This window comes from Trichophyton rubrum, assembly GCF_000151425.1.
Source record: "Trichophyton rubrum CBS 118892 genomic scaffold supercont2.5, whole genome shotgun sequence".
Classification (NCBI taxonomy): Eukaryota; Fungi; Ascomycota; class Eurotiomycetes; order Onygenales; family Arthrodermataceae; genus Trichophyton; species Trichophyton rubrum.
In genome coordinates, this window is record NW_003456424.1 from 1,527,731 (window position 1) to 1,547,644 (window position 19,914).

Sequence of the window (19,914 nt, forward strand, 5' to 3'; positions counted from 1 at the left end):
TGCATCTACTCCACCACTGTAACTCGGCTGGGGGGCGGAATACTGATCTCATCAACTCCTTCGAGCCTGCAGATCTTTGATCAAAAAAGAATATTGGAGATCACAAGACAACGCAACCAGCCTGGTCGCACATACAAACTTGCATCAAGTAGACAAAGCGCAGGGCCTGGCCTCGTCGGTGCATCAGTAAATGAAGGGCTATAACGGCTACATCATAAGAGCCGACAGTTTGGCCCCGTATGGTCGCTTTGCTATCACAGGCAGAAAAAGAAGAGACACGGCAAAGCAGCGGAAAAAGCAAAGATCAAAAGCGAGGAAGCCCCTGGCTACTTCTCCACGCCAGCTCCACCACTTCCTACTCAGTTCCAGGTATCCTCTGGGACTACAAGAGCTGTGCGCGCGCTGGGAGCAGGACCGGGATGGAGCGGTTCTGTGCGAGGATGATAAATAGCACACCCAGGGCCAAGTCGAAAAACTGTCGCCGTTCTACATCTTTGCCCCCTGAGCCTCTTGTTTCGCAGTACATCGAGCATTTCAACACGAATCCGCACCAACTGGTTAATAGTTAGTTGCTGGCAGTGATGAGGTTTCTTGAAATTGCCGTCCTTGGGGCGCTCGCCTATCGCGAAGTATCGGCTGCGGACAGCTGGGCTACTAGCCTGCATGCGCGCAAGCAGGATATAATGGAAGTTTGTCCAGATTATGTCGCATACTCGCAGACGAAACAGTACGTTTACCTCCGAGTGAACCAGTGGATAGATATCAAGTGTCGCTAACTATTGCATTTATTTAGTCCTCCGTACAGCGAGGGCCCTCTCAAGCTATCATATCAGCGACCTATACCAGAGTGCCGGACGTTCTCCTCTCCCTTGGTTGAGAAGGTGATAAAGGACATCACCTCACGCATGGTCGACAAAGATCTCGCTCGGATATTTGAAAATGCGTTCCCTAACACACTTGACACAACTGTTCGATGGCATGTCGATGGCACAGAAAAGAAAAAGCGAAGTTCGAAGACAAAGCGAGCAGGCGGCGTATGGGAAGGCCCCCAGTCGTTTATCGTCACTGGTGATATAAACGCTGAGTGGCTTCGGGATTCAACGAACCAGCTGGCGCAATACCAGAAATTGGCGAACGGAGACCCTAAAATAAAGAACTTGATACTGGGAGCTATAAATACGCAGGCCGAATTTGTTATCCAGTCGCCATACTGCAATGCCTTCCAACCTCCTCCCCCAAGTAATTTACCTCCAACAAACAATGGGCAGATGGACCAGGTTCACCCTGCATATGAGCCAAGCGTCGTTTTTGAGTGCAAATATGAGCTTGACTCTATTGCTAACTTCCTCTCTCTCGGAAACCAATTCTATGAGGAGACCAGGTCAAAGAATTTCTTGACGCCCAGGTGGTATGAAGCTCTAAACACTGTTCTACGAGTATTGGACGAGCAGAGCCAGTCTACTTTCAATGAGAACGGGCAATATCGACGCAACGAGTATACCTTCCAGCGACATACCAATGCTGGTACGGAGACCTTGAGCCTGATGGGCGTTGGCAACCCGCTAGGAAACGGTACTGGGCTTGTTCGCAGTGCTTTTCGACCAAGTGATGATACCTCCATCCTAGGATTCTTCATACCGGCTAATGCAATGATGTCTGTTGAACTAAAAAGAACAGCGGACACTCTATCCAAAGTCGGAGGAGATAAAGACCTGATTCAAAAACTCAAGCGATACTCTGAACAGATCCGGGAAGGTATCTACAACCATGCAGTGGTAACACATAAAGTCTGGGGTCAAGTGTTTGCTTTTGAGGTTGATGGCTACGGATCAAACATTCTCATGGATGATGCCAATCTCCCTTCATTACTAGCCCTGCCGCTGCTTGGGTTCGTCGATCAAAATGACGAGATCTATAAAAATACCCGAAAAATGATTCTCTCGAAAACTGGCAACCCTTACTACCTTACTGGATCAGCGTTCCATGGTATTGGTGGGCCACATAGTAAGTTATATTTTCCATGTTATCTTTTCCCAACTTCACTTCTAACCGTCTTGGTGGCAGTTGGTCTACAGAATGCCTGGCCGATGTCCGTACTCGTACGTGCTCGGACTGCAAACTCCGATGCTGAAGTTATGGAGTCCATCAATATGGTACGTGATTCGTGTCTTCTAGGTCTAGTCCACGAGAGTGTGGACGTGAATCGTATCGCCAAATACACACGCAGCTGGTTTGCGTGGGCAAACAGCGTCTTCGCGCAAACCATTCTCGACCTGGCGGAGAATAAACCACATTTGATATTTGGTAAAGGCGCAAAGCCGTACATAATTTCCTCTGACGCCCATATTTAGTGAACGAGTAATTTTCAATTACTTCAATTGCTTTACTACTGCTTTCGTTTATGTCCTCTCCTTTTTGATACCAACTTTTTCCGTTCCTGTGACACAGCATCCTATCTATTTGCTTTAAATACAGCTTATTTTAGTAATTTTATTCATTACTATAGCTAAGTAACTAAGCAGCATAATTATATCAGCGTCTTCTCCCTGCAAACCGTGATTAGTAGCTTCGCCTTCCATTCCCTCGGGGCTTCCTACGTCTCCAAGTTTCAATTCTCGACTGTGAATACTACCTGCGCGATACCAAGAATTAGATGCCTGAAAATGTATTGAAGAATTAAGACTATTTAGGATGAATTAGCTCAATGCCTCTGTATCCAGAAATCTGCACAGATATAACCATGAAACAGCTATATCCTCGCGGTCCTGGCGGTACTGATCTTTATGACGTTGGTGAAAAGCAGAATGCCGAACCTGATTGGCTGAGAAATTCAAGATCGAACTCCCGAAGCCAAAAAAAAAAAAAAAAAATAAAATAAAATAAAATAAGATAAAAATCTTTTACAACTTGAACACCACCACTTTTTAACCCAGCACCAGACAGGACAGCAACCATGGCGGAAAAGAGGCGCGCCGACTTCTTAGACATAGAATCCGATAATGAAGGAAGCGAGGCCGGCTACAACTCTGAGGACTTCGAGAAATTGAAGGGGAAGGGAACGAACAAACGCAAGCAGCCCAAGAGCACAGATCTACAATCCAAACGTCGAAGGCTTTCAGACGATGAATCCGACGGCGGTGATAACCAGGATGAATCTGGTATACTGGATCTTGAATCTGCCATTGACGATATAACTCAACCTAGTAAAAACGGAGAGACATCGAGTCGAGTTTCAGCCGACCCAGCGACTCCAGGCGAATCCGCTACCCAAAAACTTACACCTTCAAGTAAAGCGACCAAGAAGAGCCGAAAAAATAAAACAGGTGTCATCTATATGTCCTCCCTGCCGCCGTATTTAAAGCCGTCTGCCTTAAAATCCATGTTGGTGGCACGCGGTTTTGGCCCTATCACGAAGATCTTTTTATCGCCATATGTCCCTCCAACCAGCGCTTCCAGAGCTGCCATAAAAGCAAGTCGGAATAAAAGACGGATGTACACTGACGGATGGGTCGAATTCGAATCAAAGAAGACTGCAAAGATATGCGCGGAGACCCTTAACGCCTCGATTGTCGGCGGTAAAAAGGGCGGCTGGTACCATGATGACGTTTGGAATATGAAATATTTACGAGGCTTCAAATGGACAGATCTCATGGAACAAGTGCAGAGAGAGAAGCGAGAAGCAGAGGCCAGACGACGTATTGAGGATACCAAGGCCAGAAAAGAAGAGAAATCGTTTTTGCAGAGACTGGAACAAGGGAAGATGGTGGAGGGTATAAAAAAGAAAAGAGAAGCTAGGGAGCAACAAGCAGGTGGTAATGAAGAGCCAGCGGATAAGAAGATGGAGATTAGGAGGGTTTTCAGACAAAATGAAGTCAGAGGGAACAGTGGTGGTTCTGCTGGTGCTTCTGGCAGCTTAAAGAAGGTTGACCCGGATACGCAGAGGGTCTTGTCGAAAATCTTCTAATCGCAAGCTTTGATACGACTATAATCTGCTCTCAGCCCAGGAACAGCGCCTTTTCTAAGGCCACCTCTATCCAAGCATCTCCCATGCGGCCTATCGGTGATATTTCGCCCAAGTCCAATAGATTCACGAATTGGACGACCTACGCAGCTATCTCAGCAGTTAACAGTGGCCTAGTATACAAGGTCGTATTGTTTGGTCCGCTTGTGATACCCAAAGAATGCTTCTCTCTAAGATGAAATATGCTCCTGTAAACTGCGTGCAAAGATGAATATCCTGCTGGCTTTTTGATATCAAACCCTCATACTTGTCCTTCGCCAGCATTTGATATACATAGAATTGTGTACGATTATAGGAAAGTGAAGAAGGGTTGCCTAGTGTGCGAATTCTATATTTGCATTCTAGTTGCCTCTGTTTATCTGGGTTCTTGAGTTTGTCCCGATGTTGAAATTTATCCACACGGACAGGAAACCCGCAAGAAGTGTACGGCAATGTATATTTCATGTTGTTAGCAGGCAATGTTGCCTAAACGAAATTTTATTCTTTTTGTTAAATCACATGTAACAATAACCCAACGCCGCTATGTGCTCTTATGAAGGAGAAAAATACCAACCCATAGAATCTTCGACCACATGCCCACTGTGAGCATGAGAGCGGGCAAGGAATATTATGGAATAAAAAGAAGTAAACAGTGCATGAGCTGCTCAGTCATTAACTCGTCGTGGTGCGCCCATGCTATATGCCCTTTTTGTATGAAATCATGCTGATGTACCTTTCCCTTACTCGTCTACGTGCAGCTCTTCGAAATCTTCTAATAGTTCGTCCACATTGATCTCAGGAACCTCATCATCATCTTCCTCCTCCTCCTCCTCTTCTACCATTTCCATAGCATCGGCTTCCACGTTCTTCGGTTTCTGGTTATGTTTTGCTTTATATAATGCCAATGTGCTGCGTAGCTCAGCATCCTCTTCAACATCGCGCAAGAACATTTCAAAGTCATCTTCCAGTCTGTTGTTGTTGTTCTGTTTCTTCGAAGGTCGTTCATCTTCCTCTTCTCTATCCAAGCGCTTGAGGCGCCAGTTGCGCTTCTTGTTCTTCCTCTTCCTTGGGTAATGCTTCTTGACTAATATAACATCAGGAATTGTTGAGCCGTATGTATGGCTGGCTTCTATCTCTTCGAAATTGGCGTTGTTAAAGTTGGTTCCAGTCAGGTGGTAGCCCATGACGGTATCTCCAGGATGGAGAATACCGCCCAGATGTGTTCGAGCAAAGTAAGTTGTGTCATTCACTCCCAAATCAGAAGATCTAGCGACAGTTGCTTCGGCAAGGTGGTACCGGCCGCTGGATTGGCCAATTGCTTCTATATCCATGACAACATACTCGACGAGCTCTTGGATATCCGCCAGGTTTGCAAACGGGGACCTCCAGTAAATGGCAGAAGGAATATCCGCTGTCTGAAGTGTTGCAGGGTCAAGCACATTGATAGATGTGCCAACTCTGTAGCAAAGAGTGAGTGGGGATATATTCCCAAGAGATCGAGCAAGCTTTATAGGCAGTGCAACAAGATCGTCCTTGCATATTGGTATTAGTTCGGCAGAGAATGTAATCTTATAGGACTTTGAAGAGGTATGGACATCCATGGAAATCAATTGCTGCGACTTCTTCACTCTTATCGGAGCGACGGATGCTAAAAAATCAACCATCTTTTCTGCATGATTCCTAGCGGAAAAGTAGAAGTCCAATCCGTCCTTCACTTCCTTTATATTTATCGTATCCTTGTGAGCTCCATGCTTAAGGATGAGCTGTTCGAGGTAGAGAAAAGTGCGCTTATGAGGAACTTTTTGCCTGACTTGGACAGATGCTCGCCATGTATTGACGGTGTATGATTTGGCACATTCGGGGCATTGCTGGGAAGCAACGACATATTCGACTTCGAACGCTTGCTGTAGTATTGTGCCTTGGAATGCTTCCTGTTGAATGGTAATTTTCACCTTAAGTCGTTTCGAGTGTGGTTCGGTCCAAATAAATCCAGCATCTATGATGCGGACCTTCGCAAGACCCCTGAGCTTTCGCAGGCACAGCGCAAGTAGCTCGCGAGACTCTAGGGCTGCGCTAATCCACTGGGCCGGAGGTTGCAGCCAGCGCTCACAATCTTTGCAGCAATGCAGGGTTGCTTCACGCTGAACGCCTTCTGAAATGTCGATCGTAAGTTTAACGCAATCTTCACATAGTGCGCCAGCGGCAGTTGTTCCATCTATAGGGGCGCCGCAGTTGCAGCAGAGGATCCTGTAAAAAAAAGCCCTTATCAGCGATAAGAAATTTATTTCATGGGTGGGGGAGACGTACGTTGCAGCTTGCTGTTGAGGATGGAACTCGACCGGTTGCATGGACACCGGGGCATCCAGATCCATCGACATGGTGACAGCTGTACACAATAAATATCCTGAATGCTTAGAAGAGAAGAATAAAACCAAAGAAAAAGCTGGATATAAGAAGAAAAGAAGAAGCGTCGATTCGGGAGCAACAAAAGTCGAATTAATAAAACAATTCGACGAAAAATAAGAATTCCTTAAGTGGGGATTGTTTGTCTTGTTTGTTTAATATTAGTCATAAAATATTACTAAGACATTATTAGTATATCACGTGCACAAAGCTTAACTAAAACTTTCGATTACCAAAAAATAAAAACTAAAAATATCGAGTTGGAGCGAAGAATCAAATAATAGAGACGAAAAGATCCGTGATTTGGTTAAGTGGTTCATTTGCAAGTCAAGAGGATGAGTGGAATAGCTTTGCAGGGCTTCAGGTGCCATGCTTGTCGAAATGCTGCATTCCGCTCCTTTGCTGCCATAAGTGGCCTCTCGAGCTCTACACGGCGACCCCAATCCTCTATATCCTACCCTGGCTCAAAGCTCTATCAGAGACACGTACGAACAACAGGAAGGCGACAATTCTCTGCCCTTGGCTCCGTGAAATCCCAGGCGGATAGCGATATACCTACAAAAACTGAAACAAAGGAGGACGCAAGCGCAGAATCGTCACATATCCCGTGGTATCTACAGGACGAATCCCATAAGCCGAGTTCGCATCCTCTTAAGCAGCAGGAGTTGCCCCCTCTCCCCGAGAACCCGCCCCCTATATTAGAGAACCTTCTACAATATATCTCGGTCGATGCCGGGCTCGACGACCTTGCCCTCCTCGACCTTCGAGGTCTTGATCCTCCTCCAGCTCTCGGCGCAAATCTTATTATGATAATTGGGACAGCCCGAAGCGTTAAGCATCTTAACGTTTCTGGCGATCGATTATGCAGGTGGCTACGGAGCAATTACCAGTTGAGGCCAATTGCTGATGGGCTCCTGGGAAGAAACGAACTTAAAATAAAACTACGACGAAGGGCGAGAAAGGCCAAAGCAACGGGTGATGCCAGCTCCTTAAACTCCCGAGATGATGGTATAACAACCGGATGGATATGTGTTAATGTTGGGGACGTGGAAAATGGCCCATTGAAGACCAAAAATTCACAGAATCGGAATTTTATCGGATTCGGGGGCACGGAGGACAAAGTTCGGATCGTTGTGCAAATGCTTGTTGAAGAGAAGAGATCCGAACTTCAGCTCGAAGCTCTATGGGGGAATCTTCTTAACCCGGAGGCTGGAGAAATCAACCCTGCCCCTCGTGACGATGTCTGGGGCGATTTATCTTCAGAGACCACTAGCTCCGTAAAGGGTGTCGACAGTATTGCATCTACTTTCAGCCAGCGGTTCCCCGGAAGGAGGTATATACATACCCAAGCCCGACCCAACACCCCTGAGCCACTATCTCATGAAACTCTCGATGATATTGTTCAGGAGTCCAGGCCTGCCCTGCCATCAAAAATAGTAAGCACATCTATGGCATCCCCAAGTGTCTCTTCTCTATTGGAACAGTTATCCCAGTTGCCAGAGGAAGAAGCTCGTCGAGAACTTGGGCTTGGACCCGGCGACAGAGATTCAACCCTTTTCTTAAGGCTGTTTTACGAGGCAGTGTCGAAATCTGACACAGAAACAGTACTTTTAGATAAACTGTCGTTCGCCCGAGCTGCTGTGCTGCTAAAGCACCCCGCGTATAGTAAAACAGACCTGTACCGGGCATTTAAAAGTATGGCTGCTTTTGGGTGCGACATCTCGGAGGAGCTTGCGATGGACACAGTTCGTACGCTATTATCGTTCCAAGGTCCCGAAAATGCGACCAATGAACGTGTCCCTGAACAAGACATCGACCTAGCATTAAGAGTTTTGGAACATATGAGTCTTCGTGGAATCAAGATCTTCAACGGTGAAGTATTTTTTCTGCTTCACAAAGCATCGGCGCTTCAATCTCACGTACTTCCAGCCAACGACACCCCTCGTGCAACGAATGCCCCTGCCGACCCAGATTCTATTTCAAAAGTACCGGTGGAAGAATTGGACCATATCACGATTGTGCACAACCGATTGAGCAAATTAATGGCATCTGCCAATGTTGACTTTAACTACAAGGACTATCCAGAATTACTCAAGATGTATTTTGAACATGGAAATTACAGCAATTTTTGGCGCCTATGGCATCGAATACCCCTCATGCAAATACCACGGACAAAGGAGCTTTACCTACTCATGTTCCGCCTGCATGCTAAACTGGGGAATCAACGTCAAGCTGTCGATTGCCTCTCGTCTTGGGTACCTATGATGGCCCGGGAACAACCGCCCGTTGCCCTCGACGAGGAACTAACGAGAGCCATCATGGCCTGTATGTTAGTGGCAGATCCCGCTATAGACCAAAAGACAGACGATGGCACTGTGAGCCAGTTCACTCGGCTGTGGAAACAATGCTTGCGTGACCTTGAGTCTTTCAAAGCTGCGAATTCTCAATAATTACGGAGTACAGTCTTCGCATAATATGTCACCACAAGTTACTGTACTATCACCTACTTTTTTAGCCCGTTGAATATGCTGCTGGATTGGATTTCAGCTGGGCGTTGATTGTATAACTATGTATCATTAATTATATCTTCCTGTACTATCTAGAATAAATCATGAACTAACATCTATGTATATCAGCTTGTTAACCAATATTCGCTCTTGTCTCGTCGGTAAGATGAAGCTCATGAGGCTCAAGTTTGGACCTCGGCATCTTTTGCTCCAGCCAAACTCAAATCTTCATCTCCATGTTTTTAGCGCTTTCGACCTTCATCTATCAACACTACCAATTCCCAAGGCCAAACAAGCTCTCCATTGAAGGAAGGCCGTTGAACTGTCAAGATGGAGTATATGTCATCATTACAGAACAATTTTGATGACTTTAAACCATCTTTATTTGGTATTTTCGCGGCCTAAACCGGCGAGATAGCCCCTAGCTAACCGTATTGAACAGAACTCCTATCTGAACAACAGCTCTCGTCCCTTCTCCCCCCTTCACTCCGTTACCTCCTTGCGGTAGCTACTCACAGACATCCCCGCTATCTTCTTCGGATACTAAACTCCTACGATGAACTATACGCCCTAGTGTCGCTTCTTGTCGAAGGGTATTACCTGCGAAACTTCAGTGGCTCGTTTACGGAGAACTTCTACTCTTTAAAACGGGAGCGCGTTCTAGCATTGAGAGATGGAGAGGTACCCCGAGCTCAACTTGGAGCAGGAGGGCCTGTTCGAGAGACACTAAAATTGCGCGACTCGGATATATGGCGAAATCTGGTGGTTATGGTCGGCATTCCGTATTTAAAACGCAAACTTGACGAGGGATATGATATCCATGCTGCTCCGCATGCAGCCCTTGTCTCAGGAATGGGAGGAGGTCCTCGATACCATCCATCAGATGAGCTGCCTCATAACCCAACAGTGAAGCAACGATTATTATTCTATTACAAATGGTTTTTGCGGAACGTTTACCCTTCGATAAATGGGGCCTACTACTTTTCAATACTGGCTTTCAATTTAGCCTACCTTTTTGATAACACCAAGTATTCGTCTCCATTCTTATGGCTGATAGGAACGAGAATCAGGCGATTGAGTCCAGCAGATCACAAAGCGATTGCAATGGCAACGGCAGCCAACACACCCCATACAGGCGCGTCGAGATCACGATCACGGCCGAGTGCTTTAAGCCTTTTAAATCCCCAAGCCATATACCCTCATTTACTAGGGTCCCTTAAAATTCTCTTGCCAGCGTCAATTTTCGCTCTAAAATTCCTCGAATGGTGGCATGCAAGCGACTTTTCGAGGCAACTTGCCAAACAAGCTACCCAGTCCATTGAACTTCCCGCTCCAGTGGTAACTGGAATACCGTCAAAATCCACTGCAACAGATGTTAAAAGTGAGAAGTCGACATTGGCGGAGGCAGATAGACCGAAACAATGTCGTACAAAGTCTCCAATATCGTCTATAACTCTACTGCCAATCTTTACTGTCCCAATACCCCCGGTTGATCCGGACACCTCTCAGACGCCATGTCCAATATGTCTTAATGCGCTTGTTAATCCTACTGCTTGTCAGACCGGCTATGTTTACTGCTATACCTGTATATTCAGATGGCTGAATGGTGAACATGACCGCCAAATCGAGTTTATGAACGGAGCCGGTAATGGTGCTGCATGGGAAGACGATGATAAAGATGACGAAAATGAAAAGGGTGGGAAAGATTCAACCAGTAGGGAAGGGAGATGGGAAAATGGGAAAGGGCGATGTCCAATTACCGGCCGAAGAGTTCTAGGAGGAACAGATGGACTGAGGAGGGTTCTTGTATAAATATTTTAATACATTACGCATCATCATTACATCTAAATCAATAATGCTGTCTTTCCGCGGCCTATTAAATACTCATATTCGGAAGTCAACTCGAAATTATAGATCCAACGATACTAGGTAAGTTTCTATGCAATATGTATGAGTTTATATACACAGTAGTTAGACAAAATGCCTGTATATAGATGTAGACAAGAGAAAACACAAAAGAAGGCATCATAGCTTGCTGCTATTCAGCAAGAAGAGAATCAAAATCTACTCCAGAAGAGGGAAATGCATGCCAATAAACGCCACACTCAAACATGCCTTTAATCATAAACCAAAGATTGGAAGTAGGGAAAATCTAAAAGGATGGAAGAGGTATCAAGGCCGATGTTCAATGGCTTATTAGATGGAAATAGGGCCATGGCTATATACCAAGCCACCATTTTCCTCTCTCATAGACGAAGAAACTCGTAGCCACCATTGGTATGACTTTCATGTAGCCGATTGTCAAACCAACAAAGAAACCTTTGAATCCACGTTCAAGGAATATCTTCTGAGCCGTCTCTCGTATACCAAGAACATGTCCATCACCAACTGCACCTCCAACTTGCATTCGTCGTCGGATAACCTCCAATGGATATGAGGATGTTTGGGATATGAGTCCTGCAACAGCGCCAGAGAACAGTTCAGCGGTGGCTGTTAACTGTGGTCTATGAGACCGCGTTTGTTCCTGGCCTTGCGGCGTATGTTTGCCGGAGTGTGGGATGGTGGTGTATTTCTCTATACTGGGATGACGAAGCCAATCACCAACAGTGTCGTGTGTAAGGAAAGACATGCCTGCGTACGGCAACATCCCGAGCATTGTGGGAGAGAATCCGCGGTAAAAGTTCACAAGTCCATATCGAGGCTTGACCTTCTCCACAACAGCAGCCGCAGTAGATGCAGAAGCAGCTCCATCAGCGGAACTAGCAACGATGCTTCCTTCACTATAAATTTGGCTGAAGATATTTCGCAATGATGACTTGGATCCTTGCTTTGTTTCGAATGCCAGCCGCACTCTAATAAGTTCTAACGGATATGTGAAAAATACGGATGTGATGCCGGCTAAACTACCGCTAATCAGCCGGCGAAAGGGAGTTTCGTGTTTTTTGGAGGGTATTACGACAGCACGGATCTGTTCGTATGCTATGAATTTAATAGCAGCGTAGGGAAATATTCGAAGTAAAGTAGCTGAATGACCTCTGAATAGGCCACGAACACCTTCAGTGTTATTAATGGTTTTCATGGCTGAAGCTACGCCGAACCAACTGTTCGAATATTTTGCGAATTGAGGGTTTGATGTCTGAAAAAGGATTTTGACCCGATCCAAAGGTCCAACGATCGTTTTTGCCTGTGTTATAGAAATCACATTATTAGAACTTTGCGACTGATGCGAGAAATAAGAATGCTATACTCACAGCACATCCTGCCAACCCACCAGCCAAACCACTCCGGACTAGGTAGTCCCAACTCCTCTTGTCTACCGGTTTGACCGCGACCGTGGTAGAACTCGTCATGGCCATTTGTTTGCCTGTTGCTGGGTCTGAATGTATCCCGCGACTCGACGTAAGAAGATCATGTTCTCTCTCAGCGCCTGTCGAGCGAGAGCTGCTTGTCGTTGTCGCTAGAGGGCTATGTGCCATCATCTTCTGGATACCGGGGTAGCCTGCCCGTGGCACCCCTTCCCACGCTCACTCCGCGCTCTTCGACAAAAATACAATGCGGGACGCTAGTTAGTTAAAGAAAGAATTTAAAAGAGTCTCCGGCGGACATCATATAGACTGGTAAACATAGAGTGACTGATATCGAGAAGACAGAGGAATAAATCAGGGCCACTGTCGTATAAACGGAAGAGGAAAGAAACGGAGCACTGCCTGGGAAGAAAGCGCGGACGGTTATTCTATTGTGTCCGTTCGTAACGTCATGAGTTTCTTTTCGTTTCGCTTTCTCTATTTCTCTCTCCTGGGATTGGCGGGTGCTTGCGGCGCAAGGGCCGTGGCACGTGAGCGGCTGTCCGGATACGGTTTAGCGTCGCTGAGAAACTCCCGACGAGCCGCGGTAAAGAGTCACGTGTGTAAAACATGGTCGGAAGTCGGTGCCGAAAAGCCGAAGCCCCTTGATATTTGAATTCCATGGAATGGGATTGATCAAAAAGAAAGCAGCAAAAGTACAAGAATTCTATTGTTAACAGGCAGACGCCAACTGATATTCCGCCAGATCAGTTCTGATAGATACACCTGACTACTCCTACCAGGATAGACAATATACACGGTAATATTCTTCCAATATAAGAGACGAGAGGGAAAAACAGTGCGTGCTCCGGCCCACACCAAAATGTCGCTAAGTGCAGTCAGTCCCAGGAACAAAAAGAACAGAAAGCAATATATATATCTCTTTTTGCAAGCCACCCTCGCCAATAGATATGTCGTAAGTCGTTAAATCCCCGTGGTTGTGAAAGTCTAGTGATGCAAAATAAAGATAATATCCAAATGAAACAATGCTCCAGTTAAGAGACGTGTTATGGGCGATGATGGTCGAAATAAAAAGTGACGGTATGGGTGGGGATAGATGAATAGAGAAAAGAAGTTTTGGGAGAGATGGTTTATCTCGTGCCCTGTCGACCAAGAGGCCTGCCCTGGCGATTAGTCATTCTGGTTTCCTTTGCGGATTCGGCAGCGGCAGCTTTCTTAGCGCGTTTCGTCGGCCGCGCTGATTCAACATGCAAATGACCGATTTCCTTCAAAGCTGTCAGATTTCGCCATTTGAGACATCCACGTTTCTGATATGTGGCCTGCCCCTTAGTTCGTGTTGACATGCGCATGGCCGGTTGATCGCTTGACTCTTCTGCAGGGGCATTTTTCTCCGCGAGGTAAGCCGTTCGGTTTTCCATATATTTCGCAATATGGTTGCGCTGAAGCTTTAATTCCTTGTGAAGTTTAAGCTCCCTCACACCGCGGGTATCGAGCCATTCCATCAGTTTATCCAGGTCTTCGGGGGTATCGTAGTAACCCCATTCTTGAGCAGAAGAAACACCGGAAGATCCTTCCTCAGCCTGTTTCCGTTTCGCAACGGTTGTTCCGAAACGCTGCTTGTATTCTTGGCTCACTTGTTCGGGAACGTCGATAAAGCCTTCCCGCTCCATTTCGTCGGGACCTTGTACCCAGAGACGACCATTGGCATAGTTTGCTGAGGCAGTAGAGCTGTCAGGCAAACCCTCGTAGGGCATCCCATTTCTCTCAAACCAATAATAGCGATTCCAGAAGCGGTCTTTGCCCAAGACCCTGGTCCGTGGGCAATCTGCTTCTCTCAGGTCGTTATCTAGGACTGCAATTTCACTTTCAATGGAAGCAACCTTGCTCTTTTCATCCTCCATTTTCTTTAGGACTCGCTGGTACTGCTTTGAGCCTTTCGGTTGCTTGGTAGCCTGTTCTTTTCGTTCTTTTTCAGCTTCCTGTTTCCGCTTACGTTCCATGGTTCTGTCAACTCCTCCTCTCAGAGAGGGACCAGTAGGCTCATCCGAATCTGTCGCAGCGCTTTCAGTGTCGTCTGTAGCGTCAATCTGGGCATCCAGCATTTCCTCATCCTGCTGAGTTGGAGTATCCCGCTGCTCAGGCTCAAGTTGCTTTCGCTCTTCATGGAGAAGCCTAATTTCTTCAAGGCTGTTCATTATTGGCATCATTAGCAATGTTCTGGTTATACGTGAATTAAAGGATCACTTACACAACTTTTCGAGCTCGTTGAAGTTCGATTTTTTCCTTGCGGAATTCGGTCATCTGGTTACTGCATTCCTCCATATAATTTTTCACCGCTCTTGTTTCAACAGTCAGCATACAAATTATCTGCAGAATCTGAATGCGGAGGTTGACGTCCAGAGTCGAATATTGGATTCGGGCTGTTTCTTGAGTTGGATCTGCGTCCAAAGGTGCCATATGAACTAATATCTCCTCGCAAGCCTCCTTAAGCCTGGGTTTTAAGGATAACCGGTTTAGCAAACCAACAAGGATCATTTCCCAGCCGCCATTTTTGAAGTCTCTTTTTCGCAAGCGATCGATCCAGTCGTATTCCAAAAACATATCAGCCGCACAATGTTTTTTGACTTCCGCAGCTTCTGTTTCAGGAGGTTTCTGCTGTTCCATTTCAGCAAGTTCTGCTTGCGCCTTTGCAAAGCTGCTTCTAGTAGTTCGTCTTGGGGGTTCCGGCTCCGGCTCCGGCTCCGGCTCGCTTTCTTCTTCCTCCGCTTCAGATTCTTCTTCTGGTAGAGCTGGAAGGGAGATTTGAACGGCTCCATCTTGATCTGATTCAGCATTGACCAGCGTCTTCAGCACGGCGCAATGAATCTCTACTAGTAGCTCACAATCCATGTCATCCGAGGAAAATTGAATTGCCTCCACGAAATCATCAAAGGTAAAGGAGTCCAGCTGGAAAACTTCACAATAGACATTCAAAGTGTTCCAGGTTTCGAGTAGAGCTCCAATAGAACTCATCTTTATGCTGGATCCCTCCTCACGGGCCTCATCTTCATTCAAGAATTTCAAAGCTGGCCGAGGTGGACGATCACTTGTGGGCGGTAGGTCTAAATCCTCAATGGGGTATTTAATTGGCGGCGGTAATGGACTGGGAGATTTCTGTTTGATGACAATTGAGAGGTCGTTGAAAGAGTTCTCGTGGGGGTCAGGAGGTGGGATAACATCCTTGTTGACGCCCTTTTTGTCTACCCTGAAAGATGGATTGCCATTAAGAGCTCGTCGGTACGCTAAGTACTGTTCTTCCTTAGCCTTGGCGAGTTCGTGGGCTGACTTTGCCTTTTGGCCCTTATTTCTTGAATTTATCGGCCGACTCTGGGAAGCAAAAAAGCCAAACATGGCCTCATCTTCTTCCTTTTCGGCGGATACATTGGCTTTTTTGCCAGCTTTGTTGCCATACTGCAGGTGTTTGGGAACTTCGGTGTCGATATGGAAATGTTCCGCAATTTGAGGCTTGACTAACCAGGGGGCGCCGCTCCATGACTCTCGTGTGACCGTATTCTTGATGAAGGAACGTAACATCTGTTTAGTGAATACTTTCCTGTCACGGACAAGGTGTTCATCATCAACAAGGGCCTCTTCGTTATTGCGATTTGTGAGTTTGACCAGGTAGCGCGAGCTTGCACGGCGCTCAACCCTGCCTTCATGCATAACCTCAGGAAACTTTGCCTTCTCCCTGACTATTCCATGTATTCGCGACCCGTTGGATAGAAGAACTGTTACGCGCTCTCCAGGATAGAAATCTTGCTTGAAGTCCTACTAAATGTCAGTTGCTATCATGGAGACAGGATACAAAATCACTAACCTCGAATACCTGATCCACTATGTAACGAAAACTGATTAGCAAATAATAACTCATAGATCAGGAATACAAGGAAATACACACCAAGACTATCTATGCGCGAGATGGTAGAGAATTGAACCCTGCGCAATACAGGCTCCTTTAAGGATTCTGGGAATGCACTGTTGACTTCTCTTGATCCTTCGGTCTGCGAAAAAGTATTCGATAAGCTGGCTGTACCCCGCAATTTTTTGTCCCTGGCCGAGGGATTCCCCCATACCTCGCTCGTCAGTGCCTCGAAGAATGTCAGGGAAGAGTGGCCAGTGATTTCGCAAATGAATCGCCTCTGAATTTGAATTTAGCGGAAGGTCAAACGGTCGTGAAGCTAAAATGAATTGAAATAGATATTACCTGTTTATAGAAGTTCATTCTAAATATCGAGTTTATTAGCAAACCATTCTTTTGAAATAGGTAAAGATAGTGGCAGCATAAAGTACTCACCGCTGCAGGAAGTGATCATAGTTGGTAAACACTTCATTCGTTTCCGGGATAACCCAGACCTATACACCTGTTAATATGCGTCCAGGTCCACAGCACAAGGAACAGCAGTGTATAGGGAAGTTGCGTACCTCGGAGTTATCATCGTCAATTGTGGGTTTGGGTAGGTATTGCACCGGCTTCCGCTTAAACAGTACCTAGAGTAAGTCCATTAGTTATATTCATAATGGGGAAAAAAAAAGGTACTATGAATATAGGCTTGGCCTAGGACATACCATCTTCAGCTTCAGATACCAGAATATATTGGGAAAAGGTTCAAAAAGCGACAACACATGCGATCAAGAACACACAACCCCTTCCAAAGACCGGAGCAAGCTCAGAAACGCGAAAAGCGGGTAGTAACCAATCATGTGCAAAATCCTAGAAGCTTTGCGAATAGCAGGGCGTGTACGTGGTTTGTCCTGTAAAAAGGTAAGGAGAGGAGGTAACTGTGTCAAGAAAGCAGCAGGATATCCGCTTATTATCTTGTGGTGATATTCTGGCGCAAGTCAGTGAGTTATAAAGTCCATATTGAATTGGTGACAGCTTCGGCCCGGGCAAAGAGTGAATTCAAGAAAGTCTAGCCTAGGCACGGATATCTCAACGCGTATAAAACCGGCTCTAGGCAGACTTGAGAAGGAAAATGGCTTCTGCTCACGGTAGAATTAGGTGGTGGACGCGTCGTTCCTGACGCCTTGCATGCCCTGGATGTCCGCCAAAAAGGAAAAAAAAGGTAAATGCCTCTTGATAGCTGATCTATAGCAGTTGGTATGCCGGAGAGAGAGGGAAAAAGACTGGACGGTACGCGCGAAGGGTGCTGTCCTGGTCGGCGGCGGCGGTGGTCTTCGTTGAGGTTGAGGTTGAGGTTGAGGTTGCGTAGTTGTAAGAAGAAAGAAGACGAAGAGAGAAAAAAAAAAAAAAAAAAAGCGGCAGAAAAAGCGAAGGAGGGAAAAGGGAAGGCGGCGGAGGGAAACCTTAGCCTGGTCAGTGCGGGAACTTCCTCTTAGTTATTATTTAGTTCAGTTAGCTCGCTCCAGCACCGCGAGGAGCGCCAGCGACGGGCAGGCGACGCAGCGACGGGGCCCTACACGGCGTGCTCATTGCCGGCGGTAGACGTGGTAGAGGCAGGATGGAGCTGTTGAGACAGCTGTGGGAGCTTGTCGAGGTGCGCTCCTGATCGACGGCTCCTGGTTTCAGCGGAGCTCAGAGGCCCGGGGACTGACGACAGAAGGGGGGGGGGGGGGGTCCCTGGCGGCAGATGGACAGGCAAGACGCTCCGGAAGGGGACAAGAAGATGCAGAGAGACGATGCTGGGCATGCATGATGCCGACGAGGCGGTTCAATGGCAGCCGAAGTGGTTTTTGTTACTGCTTTCATGCAGAGATACCGTCGAGTCTTCACGATCTATACCGAGTGTATTACTCGGGTGTTATTTATAGCCAACCACGCCCTGATATCAACATCTAGACATAGACACTCAGCTCGCGGCACCCTGCCATCCAGCTGTCTCTACTATATCGGTCCTTCATTAGCTTATGTACAGCTACGGCTACAGCTATGCACTATCTGATCTGCCCATCCTTTGGTTATGGGTTGTAGTTGGTGAACATGCAGACTTGGCGTCTGAAGCCGAAAAGCCTACTTCATCGGCTTAATGAGGAAAAGAAGGAGGAGGGCCACAGAGTGATGCATGCATGTAGACCCTCCTCTCGCCACCGGAACGGCGCATAATGAGTAGCTACGTTTTCCGGCAGCATGGTGATGGCGATGGGGCCTTTCTCCCTCGCCTTGCGCCGTTTTTGCCTCCTGCGGGTTTGCCGAGATCTCTGCCTAGGGGGGGATTAGGGCCTGCCCTCAGCTACTTTCCCCCGTCCACCCGCCCCCAGCCTCCAGAACCACCCCGTATAACCACTCATTCTGCTCGGAAGATTCCACACAATCAGGGTATGTTAATTCCTTTTTCTATTTCATTCTTAAAGGTGAGTTAATTTAGTAAAGGCAATTATACCCCTACAGCACTTAGGCTCCCCTTTCGGGAACAGCATAGTGTGGATTATATCCGCACTGGTTGCTTAATTCTCTAGATTAGATATCTCTATCGGTTTACTTTTTGTGGATATTGGCTGCCTAAGTAGTGAAATAGACTACCATGAACCCTGCCCAGCTCCCCAGGACGCCCACAGCAGCATATGCACTGGTAAACATTAGCGGAAGGAACTCATATCGCTTTCCAAACACTATTCCATGTACCAGTGAGCAATAGACAATCAGAGGTATCGATACAGTGTCGTAGAGCAGCGAAAATCGATCAAGTAAGAATACACGAGGTCTCAACGGGGCGGGTGCTAGGCGACCAAAGACGAAAAGAAACAGCACCAGCCAGAAGATGGTGTAGACGGTTTTGACAGGGAACTCGGCAGCGGTGAATAAAAGTGGGAACAGGGAGACGTGGCCAGCCACTGCGAGTGGACGGAAGGCTCCTAGGTATCGCCGGTCCTTGAGAGCCAGCAGGCTAAACGGGATGATGATCAGAAGAACGGCCTTCTCATGGACGTGCCAACCAAAGAGAAAGGCTGCAAATGCACAGTTGGTCACTGCCCCCACAAAGGTGTCCCAGTCAGGTTGGAACCACAACTTCACAAGGCATAGCTGGATGTAGTTAGTCTCGTAGTCCTCTTTCGTAGTTATATATGTTAAGTTGGCCCACGGGTGTGGTAAACTCACAGCTTGGAATACAAAAGTCAGCCCAAAGGTATACTCTTTTGTAATCTCTGGAAGGACAGCGAAGGCAGTGTCTCCAACTAGCCCTCTGGTCACGCTGGCCAAAGCACTAGTCTTGACAGGTAAGCCCAGTCTAGGCGCAACTACGGTCTGTTAGTAATGGGGGAATGGTTGGGGTAACAAGATTAAACAGTCATACCAAGTATCAGTACTCGATCTAGAAAAGAGTACATTGCCCAGATATTCGGTGCCCAATAGGCATGGCATAGGCCTCTTGAAAACGGGAAAAGCCTGTCCTTGAGTTGCAAAAGCTGACCCCATTTTGCAAACGGTCCAAATGCTGCAGCAAAAACGCCCACAACCCCCACTCCAAGCTTCGCGATGTTGCCAAATTGAGGCCTGAACATGGAGCTTGGGTGGAGGCAATAGGCTCGCAGGAGAAAAACAAACCATGCCAGCGATAGGTAAAGGTATATGTGCTTAAAACAGAGCAGAATAGCGAAGGTAATGCCACTGTATAACAAGGTTGACTGCCTTCGTGCCAGGACAATTGAAAGAATAAGAATCCCATACAAGAACCCGTTGTACTGGAAATGAACATGGTCAATG

At 46.8% G+C, this 19,914-nt stretch overlaps 8 protein-coding genes across 8 annotated transcripts; 4 read left to right on the plus strand and 4 right to left on the minus strand.

Moving 5' to 3' along the window:
• Positions 1-395: 395 nt before the first annotated feature.
• Positions 396-2,748, plus strand: TERG_05327 (uncharacterized protein). Its single transcript, XM_047748411.1, has 2 exons — positions 396-2,004; positions 2,065-2,748. Exons 1-2 carry the CDS (start codon positions 906-908, stop codon positions 2,349-2,351), a joined length of 1,386 nt encoding a protein of 461 aa, XP_047604393.1. The 5' UTR covers positions 396-905; the 3' UTR covers positions 2,352-2,748.
• Positions 2,749-2,953: 205 nt separating this feature from the next.
• On the plus strand, positions 2,954-3,964 carry TERG_05328 (uncharacterized protein; the record flags this gene model as incomplete). Its single annotated transcript, XM_003234689.1, has 1 exon — positions 2,954-3,964. The coding sequence occupies one exon, from the start codon at positions 2,954-2,956 to the stop codon at positions 3,962-3,964; it is 1,011 nt and encodes a 336-aa protein (XP_003234737.1).
• A 776-nt stretch (positions 3,965-4,740) lies between these two features.
• Positions 4,741-6,378, minus strand: TERG_05329 (60S ribosomal export protein NMD3; the record flags this gene model as incomplete). The annotated part of the gene is made up of 2 exons (XM_003234690.1): positions 4,741-6,247; positions 6,308-6,378. 2 exons carry the CDS (start codon positions 6,376-6,378, stop codon positions 4,741-4,743), a joined length of 1,578 nt encoding a protein of 525 aa, XP_003234738.1.
• A 292-nt stretch (positions 6,379-6,670) lies between these two features.
• Positions 6,671-8,853, plus strand: TERG_05330 (ATPase synthesis protein 25, mitochondrial; the record flags this gene model as incomplete). Its single annotated transcript, XM_003234691.2, has 1 exon — positions 6,671-8,853. The coding sequence occupies exon 1, from the start codon at positions 6,739-6,741 to the stop codon at positions 8,851-8,853; it is 2,115 nt and encodes a 704-aa protein (XP_003234739.1). The 5' UTR covers positions 6,671-6,738.
• An 825-nt stretch (positions 8,854-9,678) lies between these two features.
• TERG_05331 (uncharacterized protein) lies at positions 9,679-10,722 on the plus strand (the record flags this gene model as incomplete). Its single annotated transcript, XM_003234692.2, has 1 exon — positions 9,679-10,722. One exon carries the CDS (start codon positions 9,679-9,681, stop codon positions 10,720-10,722), a length of 1,044 nt encoding a protein of 347 aa, XP_003234740.2.
• Positions 10,723-11,128: 406 nt separating this feature from the next.
• On the minus strand, positions 11,129-12,389 carry TERG_05332 (uncharacterized protein; the record flags this gene model as incomplete). Its single annotated transcript, XM_003234693.1, has 2 exons — positions 11,129-12,094; positions 12,162-12,389. The coding sequence occupies 2 exons, from the start codon at positions 12,387-12,389 to the stop codon at positions 11,129-11,131; spliced, it is 1,194 nt and encodes a 397-aa protein (XP_003234741.1).
• Positions 12,390-12,826: 437 nt separating this feature from the next.
• Positions 12,827-16,327, minus strand: TERG_05333 (uncharacterized protein). Its single transcript, XM_047748412.1, has 2 exons — positions 14,464-16,327; positions 12,827-14,402 (listed from the first exon to the last, which is right to left on the minus strand). Exons 1-2 carry the CDS (start codon positions 15,915-15,917, stop codon positions 13,346-13,348), a joined length of 2,511 nt encoding a protein of 836 aa, XP_047604394.1. The 5' UTR covers positions 15,918-16,327; the 3' UTR covers positions 12,827-13,345.
• Positions 16,328-18,711: 2,384 nt separating this feature from the next.
• On the minus strand, positions 18,712-19,712 carry TERG_12266 (dolichyl pyrophosphate Glc1Man9GlcNAc2 alpha-1,3-glucosyltransferase; the record flags this gene model as incomplete). Its single annotated transcript, XM_047751249.1, has 3 exons — positions 18,712-19,233; positions 19,309-19,448; positions 19,505-19,712. The coding sequence occupies 3 exons, from the start codon at positions 19,710-19,712 to the stop codon at positions 18,712-18,714; spliced, it is 870 nt and encodes a 289-aa protein (XP_047606568.1).
• Between the last annotated feature and the right edge of the window lie 202 nt (positions 19,713-19,914).

Excerpts from the sequence above, each read along its gene's own strand:
- TERG_05333 (XM_047748412.1), bottom strand. The coding sequence starts at position 15,917 with ATGCATGAAGGCAGGGTTGAGCGCCGTGCAAGCTCGCGCTACCTGGTC. Across the intron at positions 14,403-14,463 it reads CAACGAGCTCGAAAAGTTGT|CCTTGAAGAAATTAGGCTTC; the intron begins GTAAGTGATCCT and ends AATAATGAACAG.
- TERG_05327 (XM_047748411.1), top strand. The coding sequence starts at position 906 with ATGGTCGACAAAGATCTCGCTCGGATATTTGAAAATGCGTTCCCTAAC. Across the intron at positions 2,005-2,064 it reads TGGTATTGGTGGGCCACATA|TTGGTCTACAGAATGCCTGG; the intron begins GTAAGTTATATT and ends TCTTGGTGGCAG.